The sequence below is a fragment of the Pelmatolapia mariae genome, linkage group LG15, assembly GCF_036321145.2.
Source record: "Pelmatolapia mariae isolate MD_Pm_ZW linkage group LG15, Pm_UMD_F_2, whole genome shotgun sequence".
Taxonomy (NCBI): Eukaryota; Metazoa; Chordata; class Actinopteri; order Cichliformes; family Cichlidae; genus Pelmatolapia; species Pelmatolapia mariae.
This window is the reverse complement of record NC_086240.1, coordinates 17,007,630-17,034,873: the sequence shown is the minus strand read 5'-3', so window position 1 is coordinate 17,034,873 and position 27,244 is coordinate 17,007,630. Positions and strand designations below refer to the sequence as shown.

Here is a 27,244-nt window from a genome sequence, read left to right as displayed (position 1 = left end):
GTGCAATCGCGACCGCGCCAATTTAAGACGTAAGCACAGAATAAACTCTACTGCAGCAGTAGGCAGTGGGCACAGGTGTATAGAGGTACATATTTATCAACATGGAAAGTTTTAAGTTTAATCGTGACAGCAGAGAAAGCCGAAGGCTCTGGCTCCCATTCCACTTTTAAATATTCTCGGAACCACTAGTAACCCATTTTACTTAACTTCACTCTCAGACGTATCACAACAGATACTGCTAAAATGTAAAACATATATGTGCCGCTCCATCAACACACACAGCTATCACGCATTTGTTGTTTTTATTCTTAAGATGAATTATTCTTGAATGAAGACATTGATTTGGCACAAGTAAAAATATGGTTGATTATATTTATTGTTAGTTAAGAATAAGTTAAGCGAGGGTGAAAAAAGGAAAGAAAGGATAAAGAAGGGAGGGGAGAAAGAAAAAATGGAGAGTGATGGAGAGGTGGAAGGAGAGAGGGGAGGTAGAGGTTTGAGGAGATAAAAAGCGGTGGAGGAAGATGCGGCTACGCCTTCTCATGATCAAGTGAGGAAGCAGGAGGGTCCCTCCTCCAGAAGAAACAGAAGCATTTATCATTATCTTATCAATATCAGGTCTTAGGTTTTTTATTCAACAATTACAAATTTTTGATAAGAGAGTGCAATTGGACTGCAGTTAAACGCACAATACTTGCCCCAGAAATGAGGTGGAATAACTGGAATAATGTAGCATAACAGCAGACTTCTAAAGTGTAGGTTACTACAACTGGACAAATGAATGAAATCGAAATGAATGTTACCATGGAGAACAAAAATAACCAACCTACATCAATAATACAGTTATACTGCACATATTATTATTTGTAGCCCGTTTTATATAATTATTAGATGTTTACATATATATATATATATATATATATATATATATATATATATATATATATATAACTGTTACACAACCTCTCTCGCTGACACACACACACACACACACACACACACACACACACACAAATGAATGACCGGCCGCCTCCATCACACCCCCACACCCCCCTACAGTTGGTAGAGTCCGGGACGGAGCATCATGGCGATTGACGGTAGGTACTCGCTCTCAGGTATCCTGCGGGACTCGTGGGAAACTTTGCACGGGACTGAAGGAGGACGTCTTTCCATAATCTCACGCGGTATTCACCGAGTGTGTAATTTCTGGTCCAGTTTCTCTGTAACTCACGCGGCGAGTATACCGCAGTGCTCCGGAGGCGCGGGGCTGATGCTGAAGTGCGGACACCCGCACTGATGCAGGACCGCTGAGGTCTCATTATCTTCTCGGGATGTGCACGTGAAGTGATTCGCGAGTAAACCGAGACAAGCAGGCAGTCCCGGTGCTTTGATTTTAAACTAGAGACGTTTTTAGACGGCAGCAAAAGCGTCAGTTATGGGACACCTGTGAGCACGTAGCGATTAATTTGAATATTTTAACATAAAGTCTTAGCATGCCGCTGCTTAGCGTCACATGACTTTTTATTTTTCTTCCGTTAAAGAACTATATAACTTGGCGGAAGAATAGGGTTGTAATATTTGAAAAACACTCCGCTGCTGTCAAACTTTATTTGATGGCTGCACGTGCTGTAGATACCTTCAGAGCTAACATGTGTAGCGGATCTAACAGCCTTCATGCTGAGGGAAAAGTGTCTCTCACAGGCTTTAGTGAGAGTGACCGGGACACATCACCAGGCAGCGACAAAAAGTAGGCTCGTGCCTTGTCCCGTGCTGTCACGGATACGGGTCTTATTGTTTCACGGGCGCTTGTTCCTGCGCAGTGACACTTGAGAGAGGTGGTGTGGTTTAGTTAAAGATAGACAGCTCTAGAAGAATTTTAGTGTATTTTTTTCTTTTTTAAATTTGATGTTTTATTGCAAATTTTTAATGAAATTTGCAGCAGCTTGTCGTCACTGAGCAGGGGTGTGTACAGAAGGGTTGCAATGGGTGGCACTTGCCCCAAATTCCCATCCTGGGGACCTTTCCAGTAATGCCACTGGTCTAGAACAGCCATTCCTAAAGTCAAGAGTGCTGCGGCCCACTTAAAAAACAGAAAATCTGTGGGGCTCAATGAATCTTAAACCTTTACTCCATTCAAATATAAGAGAGGGTGATATGTTTCCTTGAAAACTTTATTCAAAATGCTGTTGTCTGTAAATATTACCAGTTTTAATACTTTTCATATGAATAAATACATTTATATAAATTTGTAACTTTTAATACTTGTGAGTAATTTCAAACTGAAGTTCTGTTATTACCGCGGCCCACCTGCAGTACCTTCCCAGGGCACATTTTGGGAATCACTGGTCCAGAAGCTGGTCTTAGACCTTGATGTTAGAACATCATTGGATGAGGGTGCGTAGAGGTCCAGTGTTGAAATGTAAGGGCTTCACCATACCTTCTATGCAGTGGCTGGCGAATAGAAGTTCAGAGATTCGCAGATTATACAGAGGGGCTTGTTGAAACAGTTTGAAATACTGTGGAAAAAACAATTTCTTTGCCTACTGTTTTGACTTCTTCTCCTTCTGTATCATCACTGATGTGGAGGCATTGTTATATTAACTAATAGGTCGGTGTTAAGTGGCTTAACAAAAAAAGCAATTCTCTGGAAATGGTCAGATATGAGAACTGGACTAAAAATGAGTGGAAAAACAGGCAGTTTCCATAGAAAGTCTCTGAAGGACCTTCAGAAAACCTGGAGAAATATAACCTGAAGTCTGGCTCAGTGAAAGCAGAATATGAGTCACAACTGTACGCAGACAGACAGTGACAATATTTACTTCTATTATTGTAAAAATCCATCTCTTTTAGTGCTTTTAAGGCAAGTACTTGTTGTACACTAAGAATTACTAAAGTTTGGTGAGAATAGCCAACAGAGAATTTCTGTTAATGAATTAATAGAATGAATTGAGTCGGTCAGGGTCTGTCTGCTACCTCAGTCACAGTTTTCTCTTTGCTCTGGCACTAAAGTTAAGACCTCAGGCCACTTCTACTATCTTGTACAGTCCTGGATGTGAAGAAACTAATACACCTTTTTTTAACGTTATGAAGGAATTCTTAATGCACTAAAAGTTTGTTTCTTGGTTTGAGACAACTCTGCAACAAATTTCAGAATGTATAAACACATTGCCACTATTTTTAATCTAATAATAAACCTAAATTCAGAGCTAAGATGTGACCATGCCAAACTCTTAAGTAGAGACACCTTAATTAATGGTGATACTGGAGCCTCAATACTGAACTGTTCAGCCAAGAGAGATTATGTGTCACTGTAAAAACTTGAGGATGTGAAGGAGAGGAAGCACTGTTAACTTAAGCCTCATAGCGATTATGTAAAACAACCAGTTGACACATTATGAAATTGTATTCCAGTGAAAATACTAAAACCTAAAACTTATTTCTCTATAACCCAAACAGAGCAGCATATTGCATTGCATTGCGTTACAAAATCACATTGATAATTTTCCAGCAAAGCAACTCATGCCAGGGCTTTTGCATCTGTCGAGGAAATAGTTCATGTAATTTTATTTTTTTAATTTCTACACTGTTGCTTATAGTTGTAGGGCCCCTGAATAAGGAGCCAACCCAAATATAGGAATTTGACAGAGGAACTTTTAGTGACTTGTTGAAGGGTTGGGTTCACATCTGTCACTGTACACGGACTTTTTCCTGTATTTGACATACCCAAAAGGAAAGCCTTACAACCACAGAACTACAAGGCTAAAATAGATGTAAGAGCATTTATTTGAAAGATGAAATATTTTATTTTCTTGTTTAGCATAAGGCTAAAATGCGCCTATCAATGAACCCTACCTTTTTAATTGGTTTTTTTTTGGTGACTAGGTGAGTAATAAGGGATTACACAGGAAGGCAGTTCAAAGCAAACAGTACAGTAAATGTCTCCAGAAAAATCAATCTAGAATACAAAACCCACCCTGTGCTCAAAACTTACAGGAAAGGATACGGAGAAGCAATAATAAAAAATGCTCAACTGGGAACTGAAGGCCAGTGGCAAGAGCTTTACAGGAAATGCATAAACAAGGGACAATGACAGCTAATTAAAAAGAGGCGTTATTAAAACAAAAAGTCCAGAAAACGAACAGAGACACAGAGTAAAACTGACAAGGCATCATAGCTAAGTGGAATTACAAAATAAAACAGGAAATTACTTTGTAGAATCCATGCCAGTCATCACAGTAATGAGTTATTAGTTGCCTTATAAAAAATGCATGGAGCTATAATTACTGCCTTTAATATGCATGACTTCTTGACATCATTGAGCCTCAGAGTAGCTGTGGCAGAGTACATTTTTAAAAGTGTTCCTTTGTAGTGGCCCGTGGTTATTACTGGTATAGAGATGATTAATGATAGCCTACACTGCTCTATAGGCTAATATACCCATCAATATATTAAAGACAGAGAAACAGAGACCACGAAAGCAAACAAGGTCATTCAAGCCTATTGGTTTTATGTTTGCTGACATGTTCATCTGTCTGCTCATTTAACCTGAGGACAGACCATATGTTTCTACACTGCATAAAGTCATATTTAAAACTCTGACTCCCAGCTTTACATCGTCTTTCTCACAGGAGGGGGGAGGAACTGTGGTGTTCATGAGCTCATCTGTGCCAGACGAGGTAAGACCACATTGCAACCACACATTTAAAGCCGTGCGTGTGTGCATTTTGTTTATATTTTGAGTATTTTGAGTATATTCTGAGTATATTTTGTTAAACAACAAGAAAAGAAATTAACCAGGGTATTTACAGTAATATTGCATTTATATTTAATTAATTTAATATTCATAATATTAAAAGTCTTATGATTTCCTTTTTTAGACAATAAAACTTAAAGAATACAAATGGGTTTAACATGACATAATTAAACCCCACTTCCACTTCTTCCACTTTGGCTAGCTGTGCCATTTAATATTTAATATGTAATAATGTGAAAATGCAACAGCACAAAATGCAGTCAGTACAGAGAAATAATAAATATCCTATTGCAGTAAATTCCTGTTTAAACATCCTGCTTGGATGATGTACTGATGATTCTGATTTCTTGTGTAGTGTCATCTGCGGTGCATTGGTCTCTTTCCGAAATCTGCACATCTCCAGACAGGAAGGGCGGCATCATGTTTTAGCTCAACATTAAGATCAACAGCAGGCTTTGGAGTTTAAATATCAAGAAATATTTGAAAATGACTCAGCTAGGTAAAGTGTTCTACAGCACCTTGGACTGATTATGGACTTCTGAATGATGCAGTGAATAACGGTCAGGTCAGGGATGATCTTTCCACACAGGAGTGCAGCTGTTCCTGTCTATCAGCCCTCCCGACAGGGTTCCCTTCAAAAAAAGAGTTCCTAAATGCTGAATGTCACAGACATCAGCCCTGATGAATAACTGTAAATCCAGAAACTGAAATAAGAAGTTGTAGAAATGAAAATGAAACTTCAAAACCCAATGAAATTGGGTTTGCACCTCTGTAGCAAATTCTGATAATGAGGCAAGTGGTTGGCACGCAGTAGGATTGTCTCTAAGATTCTGTGTGAGGCTTCTATAAAATCTGATGCTCCGTTTTCATGTTGTAACCATAGACAGTATTAAAGATGGCTGTGGTTGCTGTGAAAATTTCATTGGGTTTTGAAGTTTCATTTTGAAACCTTTTCACTGTCACCATCTTGGTTGCAGAAAACGGATGTGATTAGAAAAGATGGGTCTGACTGGGAACCACTTGCTAACTTGCTAATGATTTGCGATTGGCAAGTTGTTAGTCATTGAATGAGTAGGTAATACCACGATCCAGCTTTAAGGCACTTATGCATTGGCTTCATTTTTCCAACATGGAAGCTATGACAATGTTTTGTTTATGTTAGTTTTATTGTTGTTTGCACAGTAGACGAGGGATTAGTAATTAATATTTACCAAGGGGCCACATGAGAAATTAGGACTGTTGTGGAGGGACGGACCAATAAGCTTATAAAATGAGCAAAATTGAGTTCAGCTATAGGTTGAGGCCATCTACAGCAATCCCAATTTCTAATATGGACCCTTGGGGAAAAATGAATTACCCACTCCTGTTTCAAGATGTAAAAGCTTTACCCTCATCAGGTATAAAATAATCATTTGGCATGTAGATGTGTGAACTCTTTATCCCTCCTGGCAAAAAGATCAAGAAGAAATGAACGAAAAGGGCAAACATAACAGCAATTAAAACAAATACAGGGAATATAAGTATTCCTTTAGCGGCTGTGAATTTAGTGCATATATTTTTTATCTTACCAATTTACCACTTGGCAGGTGCTACATATTATGCGCATTAACCAGTTACAACGAGTTAATCTGACACGTGTATTCACCATCTGTTATGCATTACAGCACAAGCTGATTTTCAATCCTCTGCTAAGATTTAAGTTTCCAGATCTTTGTTTCAGCTTTATTTTGTGAGTTTTCTGATGTAAGCAGATTATAAAATTTTGATATAATGCCATTTCTTAAGCAGGCCTTTGTGCGTGCATTTTTAAGCCTTTCTGTTGCATGACTGGAGAAGACTGGCTCATCCCCCACCCCCAGGCACTCTCTTTTGCTTGTGAATTTTTACTGAAATATGATGTATAGAATGCTTTTCTATAGCTTTCTCAGTAAGCACATGGTTCATGTGTGAATTATGCACAGCGTATCAAGTTTAGGTTCACTTCAGCAAAAGAAGGCAGCTGTGTGTTCATGATTTATTCAGAGTGGAGGTTTTGTTTCGTATCAGAGGTCCATGTGTAAGCAACAATTCCAGATTGCATAACGAGCATGTCCCAGAAACGCCACTGAGTTTTAAAGCTTTAAACAAAGTAAATTAATCAAGCACTCGCAATGTGGAAATTTTAGTCATTCTGTGTCTTAGCAGTTTAGGAACATGAAAGAGTAATTTGCTTCCCTTGTTTTATTTGACACAGACACTTCATTCAAACTAGCTCACATTTCTCTCAGGCTGTTATTTATTTTTTCAATGAATGCTTCTGTGGCTGTGCTTTCATGTTTGTTTGTTAGCTCGCTGGAGTCATTACCTGGGAAAAAAAAGGTAGATTGAATCCTGAGGCTCATTTCAGAATCCTGAGTTCAGCCTGAGTTCACATGCTGTAAGAAACAGATTTATTCTGTTATTTTTATCTTGTTTATTCAGTTTGCACACACAGATTGCGCATGCACACACACTCAGGGAGGATAAAATGAGACGAAAGAGCGGAGTTTGAAAAAAATCCACCTTAATCTGCTCCGCTCTTAAGAGAGATATCACACTTTCCTAGGTATTATGTAAAAACAGGAGGGCGAACTGTTTCAAGGGCCTCTTTGCTGCTCCGCTCCACTTTCCAGTGTATATTGTTGGGGGGGCTCAGGTTTCCCCAGGTGTCTGAATTATTCAGCTACTGTTGACATTTAGAGAATATGGCCATGTATGAAGTGTCATCGCTTGCCGCAGCTCAGGACCATAAGCTGTTCGTTTTCGACAGATGGCTGCTGCTCTCGTAGCCTCAGAGGTCATTCTGCCTCAATCAACACTGCTGTCGGGAGTGAGAGTTGATACGTAAGCCTGGCGAGTGCTGGACCAGACTAAGTGTCAGGGATTTGTTACATGTAGGATTACTTTTGAGCAGGACAACTTTGTTATTTCCCTCCCTCTTCTTAGATCATTTACTATCAATGCTTTAAGAAGCAGTGCTTTTTGGGAACAGCTGGCTTTAAAGAGGATATTCATTTAGAGGAGGTAAGCCTCTGTTGTCACATTGCTCTCTTATCTCCCTCCTACTTCTTTTGCCGTTCTTGGGAATTTAGCATTCACCATTTTGGCAGTCTGCAGCAGGCAGCAGCTAGTTGTCAGGCTATAGTCATCTCTGCCTGTTGCCATGGTGAGACAAGTCGGTCCATAATAAGTTCAGTAACAAGGTTTGCGAAAGTATACCTCTGTTTTTCTCTCTCGATTTCTCATCTGAGACCGGATTTTTACACAAATTTGATCAATGACGGGTGATTGGTGCTCAGGATTTGACCACCTGCTACAATGCAGACGTGTAACAACTGTCGAGCTCCGTCAAGTTGGCCCAAATATACCTCAGGTTTATGTATTTGTTTTGTTTTAATGTTGAAACAAACAGTCATCTTCAATTTCACCAAACTCATACCACCAAATATAATGTGTCACAAATGAAAATTAAACAACATGGCAATATTGTGAATGAGGGTGGCAGTAAGCAGTGTAAAATTTCACCTTAAAGGGACGTGAAGCAAAGCTGCCTGTGGCCGTTTTTAGACAGTATTTAAATGAGTAACTGCAGTGTGAAGTTGGTTGTTTGCTGCTGTGAGATATGTTACATTATAACACAACAACTCAACATAACCCTCGAAACTCTTTTATACTATTGCTCTGGTATTTTGCTTAGTTACAATCGATGAGCCGTGATTGGACAATTTGGATTAGGGGTATAAACCAACCTAAGCCTTAAAAATGGAAATGCAGAGGGATTAATTCATGAATATGCCCATAGTTTTTTATTGGGATTAAATTTTATTAAGGCAGTAATGTGTGCCTATAACTCGCTCAGTTTCAGTGTCTCTTATTTAACAATCTGCCCTTTCAAGTGATCTTTAGAAATGCAGTTCATGCTTCACTGTCCACCTTCTCTTTCCCGTTTCCCTGGCTATTACACTGTGCTGTGTCTGTGTTGTAGCCTATTAAACCAAGGCCCGGTCTGTTTTTTTTTCCCTGGGTTTGCTGAGTCTAGGTTTCAGTTAGATACAGTCCCTTTGAGGCTCTTATAAAAATAGCACAGGGCTGCATGGTTACATGAAGTATGGTTGGCCTACATACAGTGCTGTAGATTTTATCTGGTGTGCCTTTGAAGTGGATCTGTTAAAATGAACAATATCTAACTCTCCTCTGACAAGCTAAAATGGTAGGAGTTTTATTGCAACTTTAAGATGCTTATCACAAAACAAATTATTTGACTGGGGTTGTTTGCGGCTTTTCAGGAGTCCTGATCAAAAGACATTTTTTTTTTAGCTTGTAACCACCTTGTGTATTTTTATTAGAAAAACACGGGGTTCTTTTTTCTTACATAATCAAATACCTTGGTTTGGTATTACTTCTGTTTAAGTTTAACATTTGGATTTCTCTTTTTCTGTCAGTTCTTGCTTTGCGTGTTCCTCATGGCTCCTCTTCTTCTTCTTCTCCTCAGTCTCTCCCGAGCTCCTGGGTGTCCTGTCTTCCATTGCAGCTTTCATGGCATTGATGGCTCTGTTTTTTCTTTACCTCAACAACAAATTGTCAGTGGAGAGTCCTGACAATCTGTCACATCTCAGTGACTATAAGAACAACCAGCCAGGTACTCAACACACTCAAAGATTTATTACGCTATTAAATCTGTAGAAATTTATGCAGACGTTTGGATTGCTCTCGGCTTTATTGTGTAGGCATCACTGTAATGACAGCGCGTCCACATCTTTATGAGCCATGCTTAAACTGAACATTGTACCTGCTGCATTATGATATTAATGGCAGCTTTGCATCCTCTTAGCGATCTCGGTGTTCTGTTAAAAAAATACAACGGCATATGAACTGAGACAACACTTCTCTAAGTCAAAACGATGTCATTCTATTACCTCAGCTTACTGTTTTGTTTCTTAATTTGTACACTTTGCGTACAGAATTTGCTCTCTGATTAAGAATTAAAACCTTCTCAATTTGTCTAAGTCTACTTATGTCCTTCTTAGGTCTTCACCAAGGTTCCTTGGACTTTCCCGTTGTTCTCAGTATTGGTCAGTCCATTGAGTTCTGTCAAATAAATGATTTTTCTGTAGTCAATCATGATCACTAAGGAGAAGTAACTAGGCCTTGGCCTTGTCAAGTTAAGGCATTGCAAAACCTAAAGCACCACTTATTAGAAGGCTTAAGTAAGCATGTTTGAGCCTGCATGTATATTTTTTGAACCTGGGTGGAATAGGGAAAATCCAAACTAAATTCAAACTTGTGCATCCAACTCTTGCTACCCCTCAGCCATAAAAGGCTGATGGTGAATTGTGGTGATGTGTTGTTCAGTGGTTGCATGTGTTAGCACTGATGCCAAAAAGCTTGACCCAACAATTACCACAGTTCATCCACCAATGAGTCACCGATGCAACCCGTGGATTCAGTCTGTTATGACTATTGAATGTTCGGTTCGCAAACCAGTCATGATATGTGCTGTTCGCAAAAAGCACCAAGACAAAACCAACACAGTGTCAGAGTAGAGGAGGTAAGAGTTAGCACAGGTGGGAAAGGAAGAGGGTGAAATCTGAAGAAAATGTTGGCTTAAACCATTAAATGTGTAACACTGCAGTTTTTATATTTTCTTATTTTGAAGGCAGAATAATACACATTTTATTGCTTTTGCTTTGACAGACATAGTCTTGTCTAAGTCTTGAACTGAAAGCTATTTTTGTGGTCTTAATTGTATTTTTCTTTTAGTCGATGACTAGGCTTACTCTACATCCGTGAAACTGACCGATAATGTCTAAGCATGAGACCTGAAACGAGTATAATTCTTATTACCACCATATTGGTGCGTATGTACATGTCAGCACTCACTGTAACACTGCCAGCACACCATGCTAACAAACACATGTTGTGTCAGTGCCTCTGATGAGCTAATCTAGTGGTCAGCGTGGTGACAGGAGGAACCCCGGCTGAGAGATGGCCTTCTTCAAGAGTTTCCAGCAGAACCTCCCATCTGTCAACATTTCCTCCATCTTGGACTCAGTCACCAGTCGTGTGGACGATCTCGCCAACGCCGTCAGCGATGTCACCTACGCTGTCAGCGACCAGCTGACCGAACAGGTCACTACTATCATCGACAAGGTGCAGGAAAAGGAAGATGGAGAAAATGGCAGCCAGGAATCGGGTCAGAATTCCACCCTGCAAGAAGGAAAGTCCGGCAGTAAAAGCATGTGGCAAATGCCCAGAGACTCAGAGGGGGGGAACACAGGCTCAAAGAACAGCCAAACTAGTGATGCAATCGAGGCAGAGAACACTCAGAGCCAGCTGGAGTGGGAGTGGAGGGACGGATGTTGGCGAGTTAAAAAGACAGAAGCCGAGTTAGCAGAGGAAGAGAGGAGAAAGAAAGAGGAGAAGGAGCTACAGGAGAGGAGAGAACAGAGGAGAAGAGAAAGGAGACAGAAGCAGCTGGAGAAAGAAGCCAAGTCTCCGAGAAATGAAGAAGACTCTCAAGAGGGAAGGCAAGAGGAGAAGGCTGATGATTTAGAAAACACAGAAAAGAAGTCAAATGACCAATCAGCTGTTCAGCAAAAAAGTGGTGACAATGATAAAACTCCTCATTCACCTAGTTGTGAGAGTGAAAGCAGGGTGTCAAAGCCGGAAGAACAAAAAGATCATGAGGAGGAGGGAGAGAAGGTAGAGGACGGCACTGAGCGAGAGGGAGACGATGAGGAAGAATCTGAGCTTTCTAGATCGTCTTCCAGAGTGAAAACGTCGGATAAGAAAAAGGGAAAAGTCGCAAAAGAGGGTTCGAAAAAAACTGAAAAGGCTTCAGATGTGGAGAAAAAGAGGGACAAAGGCAAGAAGAGCAAAAAGGGGGAAAAGAAAGGAAACCAAGGTTAGAGAGTGTGCTGCTTCTCTCTCCTCACTACCCTTTGGATCTTCTCTTCTGCTCATGTTTTCAAGTCCTTGCACTAAAATTCACATTTTCGACCTGTTGTGTGCCAGTTTCAGCAGCTGCATGTTTAACTGGTTGAGTTTCTTACTTCGTTAAATATTGCACACGTTATAATCTGTGATTTACTAGAATTAATGCCCATGTGTGACGTGCAGAGGGAGTTTTATCAGACAGTGAGGAGGACAGAGTTCCAGAGGGCGAGGCCCAGCAGAACACAACCTCTGCATGGAGCAGCACACGCAAACCGTCATCTGAGCACGGAGGATACAGCAGCGAGGCCTCCAGTGAACAGGGTGAGAGCACATGTAGTGGAAGAGTACGCACACGGTACATCGCTAAACATAAACCCCCCACAAAATTAGATACAATACGAAGAGAATCATAAAACACATTGCATACAAGAATCATCTAAGTTTGCATAAATAACAGTAAGAAATAAACCTAAACATCAAGTGCATAAAATCTTTGTGTTTATTTATCTGTAATTGTAGCGTCTATTCTTTTTTTTTTTAATTAATGGAAATAGCTACAAATTTTGGGTTTCATTTCATTGAGCCCCAATGTCTCTTTGGTGGATCATATGGAGAGTTTCTGGCGAGTGTCCTTTTCTCTAAACATCTTGGGTTCGTGCTAAATGTCTGTTACTGGAAGGAAGTAAAATTTATTTGGTTTCTTTCCCAGACTTGGAATAGAAAATTGATAGCAGTCTAACACCCAAATACATGAATCTGGTTATAATTCAATAATGACACTACCCTCAGGACTAATGGGGGAAAAACTCACCCAGATTGATCCAGAAGTAACAAATATTCTCTTGCTACAATCTCTAAAAGTCACTATTTATATCTTTATGCAGTGATATGTTTAGATTGTGTTGTGTTCACCTTTTTCAGATGCCAGGCCAATCTAACCTAACTGGCTGTATCTTCATTTTTTACTGCACAAACATAATGTGTTGTTGATCTTTATTGTTGTAATATGATCTTTTAAATGTTTTAATTAAAGCTGCTTTTGTCAAATATTGTGATGAGGAAAATAATCACAGGATACATATTTAATGAATAGATTTAATATGAATATGAATAAGGAGCCAATATTGATCATGTGCCTCATCACATGAGCCAAAGTGTGAAAAGGGTGTGGGTTATTATCAGCAGAGGTTTCATGTGAAACCATTGCAAGGTATTAATGGGAATTAAAGGCACCTGGAAAGGGATCTCAAAACTACATTTTAGGTGGCAGACAGTTGGTGCTGTAAGCCACCCCCTCTGTTCAAAGATGGCTTCTTTCATCCTCTTTCAAACCATCTGTCTTCTCTGTCCAAAATGTGGACATTGACATCCTCGAAAGAGTGACCTTTGTCCTTTAGATCCAGATGTACAGCTCAGTCTTGTCCTGTCGAGGTGGCTCTTCTGTGTTGTCACGTGTTTATGAAGTGGCTTTTTGGTTTCTCCAATGTAGAGGTCTGAGCACTCCTCACTGCACTGCATACACTACGATGTTCAGTTCGTGTTTGGGAGTTTTGTCCTTGGAATGAACCAGTTTTTGTCTGAGTGTATGGCTGTGTGTGAAGTGCACTGGGATGTCGTGCTTGGAGAAGAGTTTCCTGAGTTTATCTGATAAACCTGCTACATAAGGGATGACAGCGTTGTTCTGTTTGTCATTTTGTTTCTCCCTTATTGTTGTCTGACCTTGTTTACTGTGCATCTTTGCCAGTTGGGATAACTAACTAATGTTCTAAGAGCTTTCTTTACAATTCATTTAAATTTAGTTTTATTTATACAGCACCAAACCACAACAACAGTCATCTTGAGGCGTTTTATATTGTAAGGTATACCGTAAAATAGTACATACAGAGAAAAACCCAACAATCATATGACCCCCTGTGAGCAAGCACTTTGGTGACAGTGGGAAGGAAAAACTCCCTTTTAACAGGAAGAACCTTATAGCAAACCAGGCTCAAGGAGGGGCGGCCATCTGCCACGACTGGTTGGGGTAGGAGGAGGAAGACAGGACAAAAGACATGCTGTGGAAGAGAGCCAAGTATGATTCAGTGCAGAGAGCTGTATAAACACATAATGAGTGAGAATGTGTGTTTCTTTTCTTTCTCTTCTGGCTTACAGGGAACGTTTTCTTTGCATATAGCTCATTTTGGCCATAAGTGGGCCTGAAGAGTCAAACTACATGATAAATGTGTAAAATGACAAAAGTTCTGGTAGTTCATTTCTCAGACTACCCTGGAATTATAAAATTATAAAACTTATAGTTTTCATTTATTCACTTCAAAAAAGTGGACTCACTGTTAAAAACAAAAAACAAAAACACATTTCTACATTAAATAGCACAAAACAGGAGTAGTATAAAGCACAGTGGTTGGGGGGTGGGGGTGGCTTTATCAGTAGGAAAAGGTGTAAAATGTATGAAAATACAATAAAAGTTTAAATATATTTGCACGTCTTATATTTTCCATCTAGTGGGTCAGATTGGCGTCTTTGCCAGGCCGATTATGGCCCCCTGACCTTATGGTTGACACCACTATATTAGTACATGAAATGTTGTTTTTCCAAGATTTAACAAGAATTTAAAATGACAATATAGGTTTGCAAAGACTGAGGAGACACTGTATGTTGCTAGACTGTATGTTGCATACCTAGTGAGTTTCCATGCAGAGCACAGTATGACTCCAGTAACACTCCTTCTGCATCCCTCTTTGTCACTGTCATGAGAGCAGCCAGCAGCATCCAGAGGATAAAGAAAGATTCCTCGCTCGGTGAACCTCAGCCTCCTCCGTACCAAGATGAGGGCTCAGGGGCCTGCGTGGGTTCTCGATCCCGCTCAGAGCGAGGGGTCAGGAGAGCGCCGTCCCCACAGCGCTGTGACAGCCACCACTGCTCCAGTGAGGCCAGCGGGGACCAGGACACAGAGAGTTACCTCAACAAAGCCTGTGATGAGGACATACCCAGTGACAGCACTGCTGTTCTAGGGCCAGAGGTGGGAGATCAGACCTACTGTTTGTTGTCTTTTCTGTGTCTAAACAGTTTGTTTTGGATGCCCTGTAGTTTGATGGAATGATCAAAGTTGGGAGCAACACTTCATCAACACTTACAGGAAGGGCTGGGTGATACGTTTGCTGACAACAGTTTTATTTTTGTTGTTGTATATTTTCTGTAAAAATGTGGAAATATACTCTGAACTGACTTGATTATTTGAGTGTTCTAATAGTGTGTCAGAATGGTGAAAAATTAATAAAATCCTGGAAATTAAAGTAAATTCATAAAGGATGTGGAAATAGTTTTTTCTTTTCTGCACATTCAGGATGGTTCTGGTCCTCCGCTTCCCACTGCCTACGAGCCAGAGCCCCTCGCCAAATACGGCACCCTGGATGTCGCCTTTGAGTACGATTCCAGTGAGCAGTGGCTGGCCGTCACTGTCACAGCTGCAACTGACATTCCTGCTCTCAAACAGACCGGCAACATCTCGTGGCAGGTCCACTTGGTCCTGCTGCCCACCAAGAAGCAACGTGCTAAGACCGGCGTTCAGAAGGGCCCCTGTCCGGTCTTCACAGAAACATTCAAGTTTTCCAGGGTGGAGCAGGAGGCCCTGGGAGACTATGCTGTTCGCTTCCGCCTGTACAGCATCAGACGGATGAAAAAAGAGAAGGTCCTGGGAGAGAAGGTGTTCTACCTGACGAAGCTCAACCTGCAGGGCAAAATTGCTCTACCTGTCACCCTGGAGCCTGGCTCTGAACTTACAGTGAGAACACTTTTTAAATATACTTTACATCTCAAATATCAGCTGTACACCATTTCTACTTTATTTATCAGTATCTTCGGCATTCCTTCATCTACACGTCCTTGGAGAAGCAGTTATTTTATTTTTTATTTGAGCAGTTATTAAGAAGCAACTGTGGGCATCTAGGACATAAAAACTGCATGTATAGTGTCACCATTTAAATTGGTTTAAAAAAACATTAAAAAAAAGTTTTGGTGAATAAGGTTTAAGATGCTTTTTTCACTGAAAGTTACATTTCTACCATCATTCTCTATAGATTCAGAAATTTGTCTTTGTCACACTCTCAAACTGCCCCTCCTAACTCCTAGGTTGATTAATGAATTATTGGCTTCTAATTGTTTTAATTGATGATTAAGTGGTAATTGAATCAAAGAAAGTGCCTCTGGGTTTTGCCTTGCCAGGGTTGTGGCTCTGTGGTGAGCGTGTCTCGCAGTGCGGGGGCTCTGTCCTATCGCTCCACTGAAGACTCATCCACACCCGAGATCCTCCTGGGTCTCATCTACAACTCTGCCACAGGGCAGCTCTCAGCTGAGGTAATCAAGGGAAATCACTTCAAAACTACAGCATCTGATAAACCCGTCAGTAAGTACATATATTTAACTTTGGGCTTTTGTGCCAGCGTGGGTTGAAGTGTGGAATGGCGCTGTAAATTGTTCAGTTAAACTTCTCTTCCCCCAATGGGTGCTGATATGTCAGGCTATTGTTTGGGCCGAGCAGATGGGCAGGACTCCCAACAGCATGCAACAGAAGCAAATAGAGGATCATTACATTTGAACGTTTCCTGGCACGAACACCAGCTTTTTAATAACCTAAGCTATTAAAGCCAAAATGCTGAAGGACCTGCTGCTTATCATGTTCGCCGTGCTTCCCATGAAAGCTGACCTTCTGCTGTATATCGCAATCTTTAAACTGCTTCCCCTCTTTCTTCTTTCCAATGGTGTGTGCGCTATGGTGTGTGTCTGCCACAGATGGTCTGTTTTGTTGTGTAAAACACTTCGTAGGGGGACAGCTTTATATCATGAGAGGTAAGACAAAAGTAAACTAAATGTAAGCTTTCTGTACGTTTGTAGATTTGGTGAGGGTTGTACAGATGTGTAGAACTGTGTAAAAGTATTGCCCCATCTCTCATTTCTTTACATTTTTCTCTTTATATTGAAAGGCTGAATTGTAATTTTTAAAAGTGATCTTGAGCAATAGTTCTCCAGGCATTCTGAAGGACCTTCAGAGCTTTTTGTTGGGCATTGGATGCTTTTTCACTCATTTTCAGTCCAGTCCTTGTACCTGACCATTTTCAGAGGAACGCTATGAGTCCCATCCTTACAAAGTAAGAAAAAATCTAGCACCGCGTTTGCAGGAGATGCATCTGAAACTTGAGTTGATCCATCTACTGTTCACTGAAGCCTCAGCAGAAATGGTCTCAGTGGAAATGTTGCTGTCAAGAAACCACTCTTAAAGAAGGGAAACAAGGAGAAAAGGATGAGGTATGCCAAATTACACAAGAACTGAACTGAAAATCAGTGCCAGCAGGTCTAATTTAATGGGGAATGGCCTCCCCAGTGTCCAGACCTCAACATTAGTGAAGCAGTGTAGGATCATCTTGACAGAGAACAGAACGAAAGGCAGCCAACATCCAAAGAAGAGCTTTAAATGTCTGTTGAGAAGCCTGGAGAAGACTACTTAGAGAAATTACAAGAAAGCTTGGCTATGAGAGTTCAGACTGCGCTGAAGAACAAAGGTGGTCATACCAAGTTTGTTAGAATTTTACAAACTTTGTTTTATTTTCCTTATGTACTACATGTTTCCATGTATTTATTTGCACATTTCATTTCATTCATTCTTGCAAAATATAAAGAAATGGGAGGGAGATGAAGACTTTTGTGCACTACATTATGCACCGTAGGTACCAGTTTGTAGCATTCTTAGGTTTGGTCCTCTGAGGCCAGACTTCAGCATTTTGCTTTCTTGTCATACAGGGTGAATTCAGCTCTCACTTCTTTATGTTATATATAAATCTAGAGCTGGGAGCTTAGCTAGTTGTGCATTAATGTGGTGAACGAATGTCAGTTACAAAAACATTTGATGGATTAAAGATTTGATTGGTAGGAAACTTTTGGCTAATAGTGCAGATCCATGTAGTGCATTTAGTTTTTTTATTAACGTTTAATGTGTTTTTAGTTTAACAGACACAGTTGTTTTTTTAGTAGTAACCCCAGTAAACCAGGTATGCTGTTTCCAAATGTAAGCATCGAGGGAAGAGCTTGCTAACATGAGAAGTGGCACAGTCAGAGGAGCATTAGACTGACTGTACAGATTTAGTTAAATTAGGTCAGCCCTTGGCTGGATTGCTGTTTTCTCCTGTTGTTACTCTCAGATAATCCAACTTTCTCCAGGCTCTAACTCCATATTTACTAAGCTGATAGAGATCAGTATCTTGGCAAGAAAGTAGCTTCCCAGAAATGTCAGTCATGTCAGTCAGTAGTTCCTCTCAAGACACAAAGTTTTTAGTTTTCAACTCTGCACCGACTTGCTTGCATGTTCTAAAGGTCACTTCCGTTTGGCATCATCTATAATTTATGTGCAGAATTTTTCAGAAATTTGCTGCCAGCAAATATGAAATAGATTAATGTGACTTCATTTGCAGTTTTCAAAGAGTTCCACAGTTTGCCTTAAAAAAAAAATCCATCAGCAGCATGAGTTTTAGGAGTGAGGCAATTATAGCGTTCTTGGTGTTGAGAGCTATTATTAAAAGACACTCCGTACCTCCTGCTGTAGTACACATGTCCGACCACTTGATGGCAATGTCTCACTTCTCTCCTCCAATGCTTCCTTTCAGACACCTATGTGAAGCTGACCATGCTGGACTCAAAGGGAAAGGAGATGTCCAAGTGTAAGACGGCCGTTTGCCGTGGCCAGCCCAATCCGATCTACAAGGAGACATTCGTGTTCCAGGTGGCGCTTTTCCAGCTGTCTGAGGTGTCACTGGTGGTGTCGGTGTTCTGCCGCCGGAGCAGCATGAGGCCCAGGGAGAGGCTGGGCTGGGTCTCCCTGGGCCTCAACAGCACCAGCGAGGAGCAGCAGGCCCACTGGACAGAGATGAAGGAGGCAGAGGGACAGCAGGTCTGCCACTGGCACACCCTCACCGACACATAGGAGGACGATTTTCCAAGACCGAACTTCCAGAAAGAGCATTCCCTCTACATTTTCGGAGCGCAAGAAAACTCCCTGTGGGATGTGTGTTGTGTGTGTTGCATAGAGGTGTGAGAGGTGAGCATGGGTTCCCAGTCTTAACTGCCAGACTGCATGAATACCCTTTAATCTGCCACCTTTCTCTGAGACAGATGGGCTGACTCCTGCTTCCGCCTTGTTTACAGGACCATGTTAAGACACTTCCAGACATTTTTCCGCCTCTGAATCTTGGACCAAAGAGCTCGGTCCAGTACTAGCAGGCTCCTTCCTTCTTTCCTTTTCTGGATTTCAGCTGCCACCAGCATACCAGACATTACTCAATCAGTCGTAGCCACCGACAAAAGACAATGAATGAAGAAGACTGTTACAAAGGGCCTATAACATGCTGCAGCTATACTTACAAGCTATGCTTTATACAGTTTGTTTACACGCACATGACATTATGCAAGATCCATTCATTGGGTTTTCCTTTTAGGTTCTTGGGTTATTCTTCCTAGTCTACCAGTTTTATGGTCGTTTCTGTGGGCTGTGCGTTAAACAAAGACAGATTTTCTTTTTTATCTCGTGGTCTTGCATAACTCAGTGCACTATGCATCTGACGCCACTTTAGACGAGAGGAATGCAATTCTTTCTTGTGCTTGCCGAGTCTCTTACAGAATTGGACACAGCTCTGCATGCCACCGGTATCAAAGAGCAGCTTCCTTTCCTGTGTAATGCAGATCGAGCCTGTTTCACTATTCAGCCTTCTAACAACTCAGCCATGTTCATTCATGTAGAAACATGGTGCTTCCCGCTGAGGAGGAATATGCAAAAGCCTGCACAGGCCAAGTAAACCTGGCCGTTTCTGCCTCGACTGTGTACGCTGTAACGTGAGTTTGAGTGGCGAAACAAATCACAAGAAAGAGATGATCATATTTTCTCATTTTCATTATTAAATAAAGGCTAAAATAAAACAGGGAAAAAAATGTTGTTCAGAACTGAGAAATCTTATTATCCAGCGAGGGGTTCATCTGGAACAAAGGCCATTTTAAACTCATCTGAAAGAGCAGCTATGAGTCAGAAAATCCCCCGATAAGAATACTGAAGACTGCACAGCCACACCCTTGTATTAGTGAATGAAACCCTTTCCCCTGCTTCTGCTGGTTGAAACTGAGAGGCGTGGGGCGCATTCTTCTTTCTCTGTCCCAGTGATGTCAGATTTGAACCCTTCTTCTCACTTATGAATACTGCAACCACGCCTCGTCCCTTTAGAGCTTCTGTTGGGACAATTTCAATTTATAAGTTTTCAAAAAAGGTTTTTGCAGGTTTTAATAAAAAACAGATGTTATCTAGATTTTCTAATAGATGATCATTTTTTTCACAATCAGGAATAACAGAAAATTTTTAGTTTGGTTTGTACTTAGTTTTAAAGTGCAGGTTGTGTTTAGCCAGCACTGATAACCATTGACACAATATCGGGGAACAGGCGTGTTCGCATTCTTGGAGAGTTAGCTTTAATGGCAAATGTGCAGTCCGAGCCAGCTTAATGTAGCCTAAAGACTGGAAATGAAGGAAAACATCCAGGGCTGCCAGGTCTGTGGTTTTCCTGCTTAAATGAGCTGCTTTCGAAGTGTGGGATAAAATATTAATGGGCTGGCTGGATAGATGGATCATTATGCATTTCGTATAAAAATTACATTTTAAAAATAATAACAATAAAGTACCACATTGTAAAAATATTGTTAAAATATTTACTTAGACAGACCCAGACTCCAGATCAGCATATGGTGCTGTAATGCTCTCCTCCTCCAAACACCTGCCTCTCATTCTGAACTCTGGCCACTGAGTTAGTTTTGTGACACACACACACACACACACACAGCAGGCAGCCCTGGAAGTGGCTGTGACTAAAGATATGAAGGTCTGCCCAACAAATCAAATTTTTGTGCAGCAGGTTATGAACAACTAGTAACTACATGATATATGTTTCACATCTCTTAAGGTTTCTGCCTTAATTTTCACAAAACTACAAAGGGGGAAAAAAGTCATTTACTGATTTTTGATCTGTGCACAAAGTGGAACAAACAGTGATTTATTTCTGGGAAAAACTACTTATAGTGCACTCACTGGACACTTTATTAGGCACACAGTTCTTCATAGCGTAGATTCAGCAAAGTGCGGGAAACATTCCTCAGATATTTTTGGTCCATATTGACATGATAGTATCACGCAGCTGCACATCCATGATGCGGATCTCTCGTTCCACCACATTCCAAAAGTGCTCTATTAGGTTGAGGTTAGGTTGTGACTTTGGAGGCCTTTTTAGGACCGAGCACTCTCTGACTTGTTAAGAAAACCCAAAAAACAGTGAGACTATTTTGAGCTGATGAGATATTTGCATTAGTAAGAAGTTAAGCAGGTAAGTGTTGTTCACTTAACCGAAGACACCAAAGAGCTAAAAAGGTCACCTGAAGGTAGGTGGTTAGTTTTATTACCTGGAAAAAAAGCTGTCATTTTGGGGAATGATGGAGAATATGAACGTCAAAGCTGAGAAGCCCCACCAAAGTTTACCAAGTAGGAACTCCAACTATTGGTGCATTGTGGTCAGAAATGGGAAATTTCTGGGAAGTAGTAGGTTGCCAATATATGCAGCACCTCCCCCCTTGACAGAACTCCACTGAAGAGCAAATAATTACTTCCCAAAATGTCCTGATCCAAGTCTAAGGAGCAGATTTCCAACAGACACCTGAATAAGGACAAGAGTCATATTTTTTAACAACGTTGAGAGCTTTTATTTCCATTCATCTGGCCTTCAATGGTATGTTTGACGCTGTCATCAGTCATCAGTCTGGTACAACGCTGCAGGTGGCTGGAGCCTCGCCCACAGCTGGGGATCAGACCCAGGAGCACTTTTTTTTCCTTTTTCACAACTCTACACCTAGCAGAGTGACTGCAGCCTTCCAGGCAAATTCATCCTGCTCCGAGCCACAGAAAACCAGCTGTGCCACAGATCCTCGAGGGTGGAAACTACAGGGACCGGAGGAACACCAGCTGACCCCAACAGAGCCCCGAGGACTGCTTTAGAGCCAGCCAGGTAATTATGAGGCCCCTGGAGCGCCAATAAAAGTGTTCAGACGTGATGAGGAGGTTAGGAGCCAGGCTGGTTTTTCTAGTTCAGTGCAGCAACACAAAGTGGAAATTTGGACTCTGCACAGCCATTTTCGCCCACACTAATTAGAAATCTGGCTCCGTGTTTATCCCTCTTGGGTAAAAAGGCCTGATCCAACATTTTTATGTTTCACTTGGAGGGATTACGGAGCAAGAGTAGCAATATGGAGCAGGCGAAGATTCGGATTTAAGGAAACTCCACTATTGTCCCCTCACTATCTGTTTGCAAGTTAATCTTTTTAAAAACAAGTCATCCGTTAGCTCTCAGTCAGTGGCACCAGCTAGTTTTCTTTGGCAATGACAAGTTTGACAGTCAGGTTGAGATTTCTTTGTTTTCAGGTCTATTAAACTACAATATCTTGACAGTTTATTGCATGTTTCAGTATCGGTTTAAAAAACAAAAATCTTTTTCAGTAATATATTCAATAAATACACAGGAACCCTGGCCTTATGACATTTTGTTTGATAAAAACATCCTCACAGAACATAATCTGAATGACATTTATAAGAATCTTATGCCTTTTATTTAGATTGCATGAATTAAGTCTTGACAAGGTCAAATAAAGCACTCGTACATGATGGATTGGGCTCCAGTGGACTGACTCCTGGTTAAGTACCATGCAGAGTGGAAGTGGGTGTACCAGACTGCATCCTTTCACCTAGTATCTGAACCTGCAAACTACGCTGGAAAGCGGCAGACAACGTACCTATTTGGCAAAGAAAACATTCATCAAGCAACAGTCGAAGATGAAGTGAAACCAATATGGCGACACTGTAAAGTGACTTTTCTGTGGGGGAGTTCTCTGCAGAGGGATGACGTGAATACGGTGGAACATACTGAATACCTGTACTGAAAAGTCAGAAGTGTTTAAAGATAAGTTGTACAGTTTAGAAAACAGGCTTGCCTGCTGGTGAAAAGCAAGCTCATATTTGTTATGGCTCGGTCACACTGGAGTTAAAATAGGATGGCAACCTGCTTGTGACTATGAAAAAAAAAAAAAAACATTGACGTTTTTTTTTGTTGTTGTTGTTGTTGTTGCATTTTTGCAACTGGTTGCCTACAGGTTGAGTAAGCAGCACCCTCAAACTCTGGGCACTTTTGATTCAGAGGAGACTGCACCAGTTGCCTATTAGAACCCAACCCGTCTCCAAACAGTCGTGGTGTGACTTCAACCGAATGCAATCACTCTTGACAGATTGGCAAAGGCTTGCACAGAAGTGCTGCCTAAGTTACAAATGAAGACAGATTGTGGTAACTGACTGCAATCAATCTGAGTCAGTCAGGGCTGATGAGTGCAACTTGTCTGCGATAGTTTCCAACACCTGTTTTCCCTACTGTGACTGAACAAACTACAGCCAGCAGCTGTTAGCTTAATGCAAAGACTGGAAACGGTATAAACATTTTAGCAAATCTCCCCATAAAATGAATCAAAAGGGTTCATTCAATGGTTCTCAAAGCTTTTATAACATGCCCAACACCCAGGGTTTTACACTACTGTATACAAACCCAGCCGCCCATCAGGCCAGGAATTTACAACCGTCAAGTTTGCTAATGTCCTCTTGTTGGTGTACACTCCTATTAACTGTAAAAAGGGGATTAAAGAGCCAGGCAAATGTTATGACTCACTACTGCTTACCCCTTCTGCTGATAAGCTCATTCGTTGCTGTGTGTTAGCAAGGTTGAATATGATTGGCTGCTCTCCTTGGTGGCATGTATACACTATTGTGGACCTGACTACACATTATTTTCTCCCCATCACCCTCTTTTTATTTCCTCTGTAGAGAACATACACAAGCCCGCTGCCATAATCCTCAGTATTAAAGCAGGTGGAAAGCAATGCACGAATCAAATGCAACACTCAATCACTCCCACTTGTCTGTGACAAGAACAAGTTTAATGTTAAAGTAAAATAAATGTCAGCGTCATAGCGTCAATTTATTTACAATACAAAAACCATCTCCATTCACTTTAGCTTGGAGTTCTTTCCTTGTCCTCCAAGCCCGACCTTCAGGGGTCTATGCCCCAAGAGTGGGGCTGGCCCCACAGTTTGAGAACCATTGGATTATTTAGTGTGCTTTACAGGTGCAATTAGGCAGTATTTGGTACCATTAAGCAGAGCCATGGCAGTTTCCAGTCTTTATTTTATGCTACGTTAGGGTCATCAGCTGTTGGCTTTGATTTGATATTTAAGAGCCTGTTTGGAGAAAGGGATTGATATCCTGCTGCACTTCTCCACCAGAAACAAAGTAAGTGTTTTTAAACAAAATATCAGAGTGTTCTCTTTAAGATTTTCCTATAATTCTGACCGTCACTGAAAACTTTCAGCAATAATAAAGTCAATGTTTTGTTGATTTTGGCAGCTGTTATTCTTGACTTTGTTGCACTTTACCTGGGAACATTGATTAGCCGATACTACTTTTTAACGTCTAATTTTACAAACATCATAGCATAAAAAAAAAAAATCAAGCTGTTTCGAACACTTCCACTGAGTCCAGATCGTGTAAGCAATATGAAATGACAAAATGGTGGCTGGTTTTCATGACAAATTTGAGGCATTATGGTGACCGCTGAAGTGAATTTTCCCCCTTGACCACTTGACGATACTTAAAACATGATTGGGCTGACTTTCAATCGAGGTCCTGCCTGATCTCCCACAGGCAGGGGTTGTGGAAAAGGTTCACTCCACATAAAGATTTACACTTAAACGACATCATTAAAAAAAAGATCAATAAAATACTTCTGACCTTCAGTGCTTCGCTCATATACATGTACAAGACGTACAGTTTGTAACCGTAAAACAAAAGCGTAGTGGCAGCCGTGTGCTGTTTGATCTCTCAGCTGAAATCATTAACAGTCTGCTGGGTCAAACGCAGCCTGGCATCTGTCAGTTACTCGCCAACCCCATTATCAGGTGTTGCTAACCTGGGAGAATTTCTGTACACTGTGTACACCCCGCCCTCGTTCCTCAGTAGGCGGTTAAGAGGTGCAAATGACATCTGCAGCTAGTGGTTTGATGACTGAGCATGATTAGAGAACATGGGGAAAAAGAGTGACATCCACTGAAAAGGCTTCTTTTTGTTGGCAGTGGTCCCTTCCAGCTTCCACTCCTCACATTTTCAGTAGTGTTGCTGATTAGACCGCCAGCCAACAGCTTTTAACTTGTCTTTCTGGGCTTACTTTCCATTTGCCCTGCAGCCCACCCATCCATCTTTATTACTGCTTGCAGTGGAAGGTGCTGTTTTTCACTCCTATTTTCACTCCTTCAGTTCACCCTGCTTTTGGCTCTTTGCTGACGCTCGCCCAGACGCTAAATGAATTTGAAGCACTTGGTCTTATCGTGGGGCAATCGAGTCTTAAACAGCACCGAGTCCACACGAAACTGCGTGTACAGCAGCGGCATGTAGCCATAGACTTTGACGAAGAAGTTGATGCACTTGTGTCGCTCGTGGAAATGCGAGTCGTCGTGCGAAAGGGCCTGAGGGCAGCCCGGACAGCGGAAAGTCCAACGAGACGTCACCTGAAATAGACAGCAGGGGGTTAGTGCTTAAAATGTAAGAAACTCGAGTTTGCAAATGCATTACTGAAATGTAATTATATGTAGTTTCAGCAAGTGGTGCTTCACAACATTGCTGTGAGAGGGAAGAAGTTTATCATTAATAGACAGCCATTAATCATCATTAAATGCACCATGATTTAATACATGCTAAACCACCCCCCCTTCCGTTTTTTTTTTTTTTTTTAAACTGTATAGAGTATACAGTGGTCACCACAGTATAACATAAAGTCTGTTAAACTTCAGAGAGCTTAACTTGTCCAGTTAGGAAATATGAACAATTGGTCTGAAGAGGAAAAAAATGATTCTTCTTTAATTTTGTCTTTGTCCTTTTCACTTGTGGTAGCATGACAAGGCATGAGATGATACCTGCACACCATTCAGGTTGCACATCCATAGGTCTGCAGAAAGAAAGTTTGCAGTTTTTCCCAGCACAGTCTCAAGAGTGTGGAGAAGATGTGAGCAGAGGGCTGTAGAAGGACAGAAACCCAGCAGCTGGGACAGTATCTGCTCCTTTTTGTTAGGAAGAAGAGGAGGAGCAGTCCAAATCAGACTTTACGAGGGTGCCACGACCTGTGTTTACAGCCCAGCACTGCGCAGCTTGATCGGCAAACGCCAGAGAACACCAGAACTGGAAAGTCTCCCACCTATGTCCTGTTCTCTTTGCAGAGATGAGCAGCTTTATGTTGAGCATATGTGACAGATGTGAAAAAGTCTGGAGATGTCGTGGCAAACTTTGTGCTGCCTGCAACATTATCCAGCGTGACCAGTTTGGCAGTGAATCAGTGATCATGTGGGTCACACAGACCTCGAGATTCTAGCCATCAGTACAGGGATGAAACCCTCAGACCTAATACTGGTGCAGTGGGCCCTGCATTCCTCCTGGTGCAGGACAACGCCCAGGTTAATGTGGTCAGGGTTTGTAAGCACTATCTGGATCATGAGGACACTGATGCCACCGACTGGACCCCACATTCCCCACACCTGAATCCAGCTGTGAACCGCTGAGATGTTAATGTATCAAAGACAATGGTGAGGAGCACTGTGCAAGATCCAGTAGCTCACTGATGCCCTGTACCAATTGTGGTAGGACATCTACTCTAAACAAAGGGGTAAACAAAGGCTTGATCATGTAGCAGGAAGAGGATAACGTTTCTGTTTTCCTACAGTAACAGTTGATAGATTTTCCAAAGTAGCTGAAATGGTTGATGCTGGAAAAACTGAAGCAACTTTTGGAAACTCTGCACGGGAAAAGAAAAAGAGTCGGAGGGAGCACAGAAGGCGAACAGGGAAATTAATATAAAACCAACGTTGGTGGATCGAACCCTGACTCCTCCAGGGATGCATCCATCAAAGCGTGAGTGTGTGTGACTCTTCGTAAGCACTTGATTGAGTCTTGTAGTAGAAAGCGCTCACCTGAGTAGAAAGGTGCTAGAAATACCAGTTAATTTACAATTTGCTCTCATTTGTATCAGGTTATTGCAGCAGTGAAGTGGTCTGCTTTTATTTTGAAACTATTAAAACAACACCGTTTAAAACATGACTCTATATGCTGCAAAAACAGTGCATGTTTTTAACCATGCCCATGCTGACTTTCCTGACAAACATGTCCATCGTTTGTTTCTAGCATCGTATAATTTCTCAAGCCATCAATGTCGAACCTTTTTATCATATTTTAGTTGTTTGTTTAAAAAAAGATGTTAGCTTGAAACATTACAAGCAAACAGTTGATGTCAACTTTAGCGCAATCAGCTAGATTGCAGCAAGCTACTGAATCTGACAACAAACCAAAGCAAACTCTAGCAGCTGCTTTTGTTATTGTAGGAAGAG

At 41.2% G+C, this 27,244-nt stretch overlaps 2 protein-coding genes across 7 annotated transcripts in view; one reads left to right on the top strand and one right to left on the bottom strand.

Annotated features, from left to right (window-relative positions):
• The first annotated feature begins 1,068 nt into the window (after positions 1-1,068).
• On the top strand, positions 1,069-20,695 carry syt14b (synaptotagmin XIVb). 5 transcript variants are annotated; one of them, XM_063496397.1, is made up of 9 exons: positions 1,069-1,097; positions 4,629-4,676; positions 9,264-9,410; positions 11,891-12,028; positions 14,467-14,726; positions 15,051-15,488; positions 15,929-16,109; positions 16,496-16,552; positions 18,361-20,676. In XM_063496397.1, exons 1-9 carry the CDS (start codon positions 1,085-1,087, stop codon positions 18,675-18,677), a joined length of 1,599 nt encoding a protein of 532 aa, XP_063352467.1. In that variant the 5' UTR covers positions 1,069-1,084; the 3' UTR covers positions 18,678-20,676. The 5 variants fall into 5 exon arrangements, 4 of the variants coding, with proteins under 4 accessions (XP_063352467.1, XP_063352463.1, XP_063352466.1 ...); XR_010096405.2 differs by lacking the exons at positions 1,069-1,097; positions 4,629-4,676; positions 9,264-9,410 and adding an exon at positions 9,460-11,675 and having other exon boundaries at positions 18,361-18,791; positions 18,899-20,695; XM_063496393.2 differs by lacking the exons at positions 1,069-1,097; positions 4,629-4,676; positions 9,264-9,410 and adding an exon at positions 9,460-11,675 and having other exon boundaries at positions 18,361-20,684.
• A 765-nt stretch (positions 20,696-21,460) lies between these two features.
• Positions 21,461-27,244, bottom strand: part of extl3 (exostosin-like glycosyltransferase 3) — a 38,037-nt gene continuing 32,253 nt past the window's right edge. For both annotated transcript variants that reach the window (XM_063496391.1, XM_063496392.1), the window contains exon 6: positions 21,461-25,378. In XM_063496391.1, the coding sequence (XP_063352461.1) occupies positions 25,169-25,378 (210 nt within the window). In that variant the 3' untranslated portion in view covers positions 21,461-25,168. The remainder of the gene's footprint in view (positions 25,379-27,244) is intronic.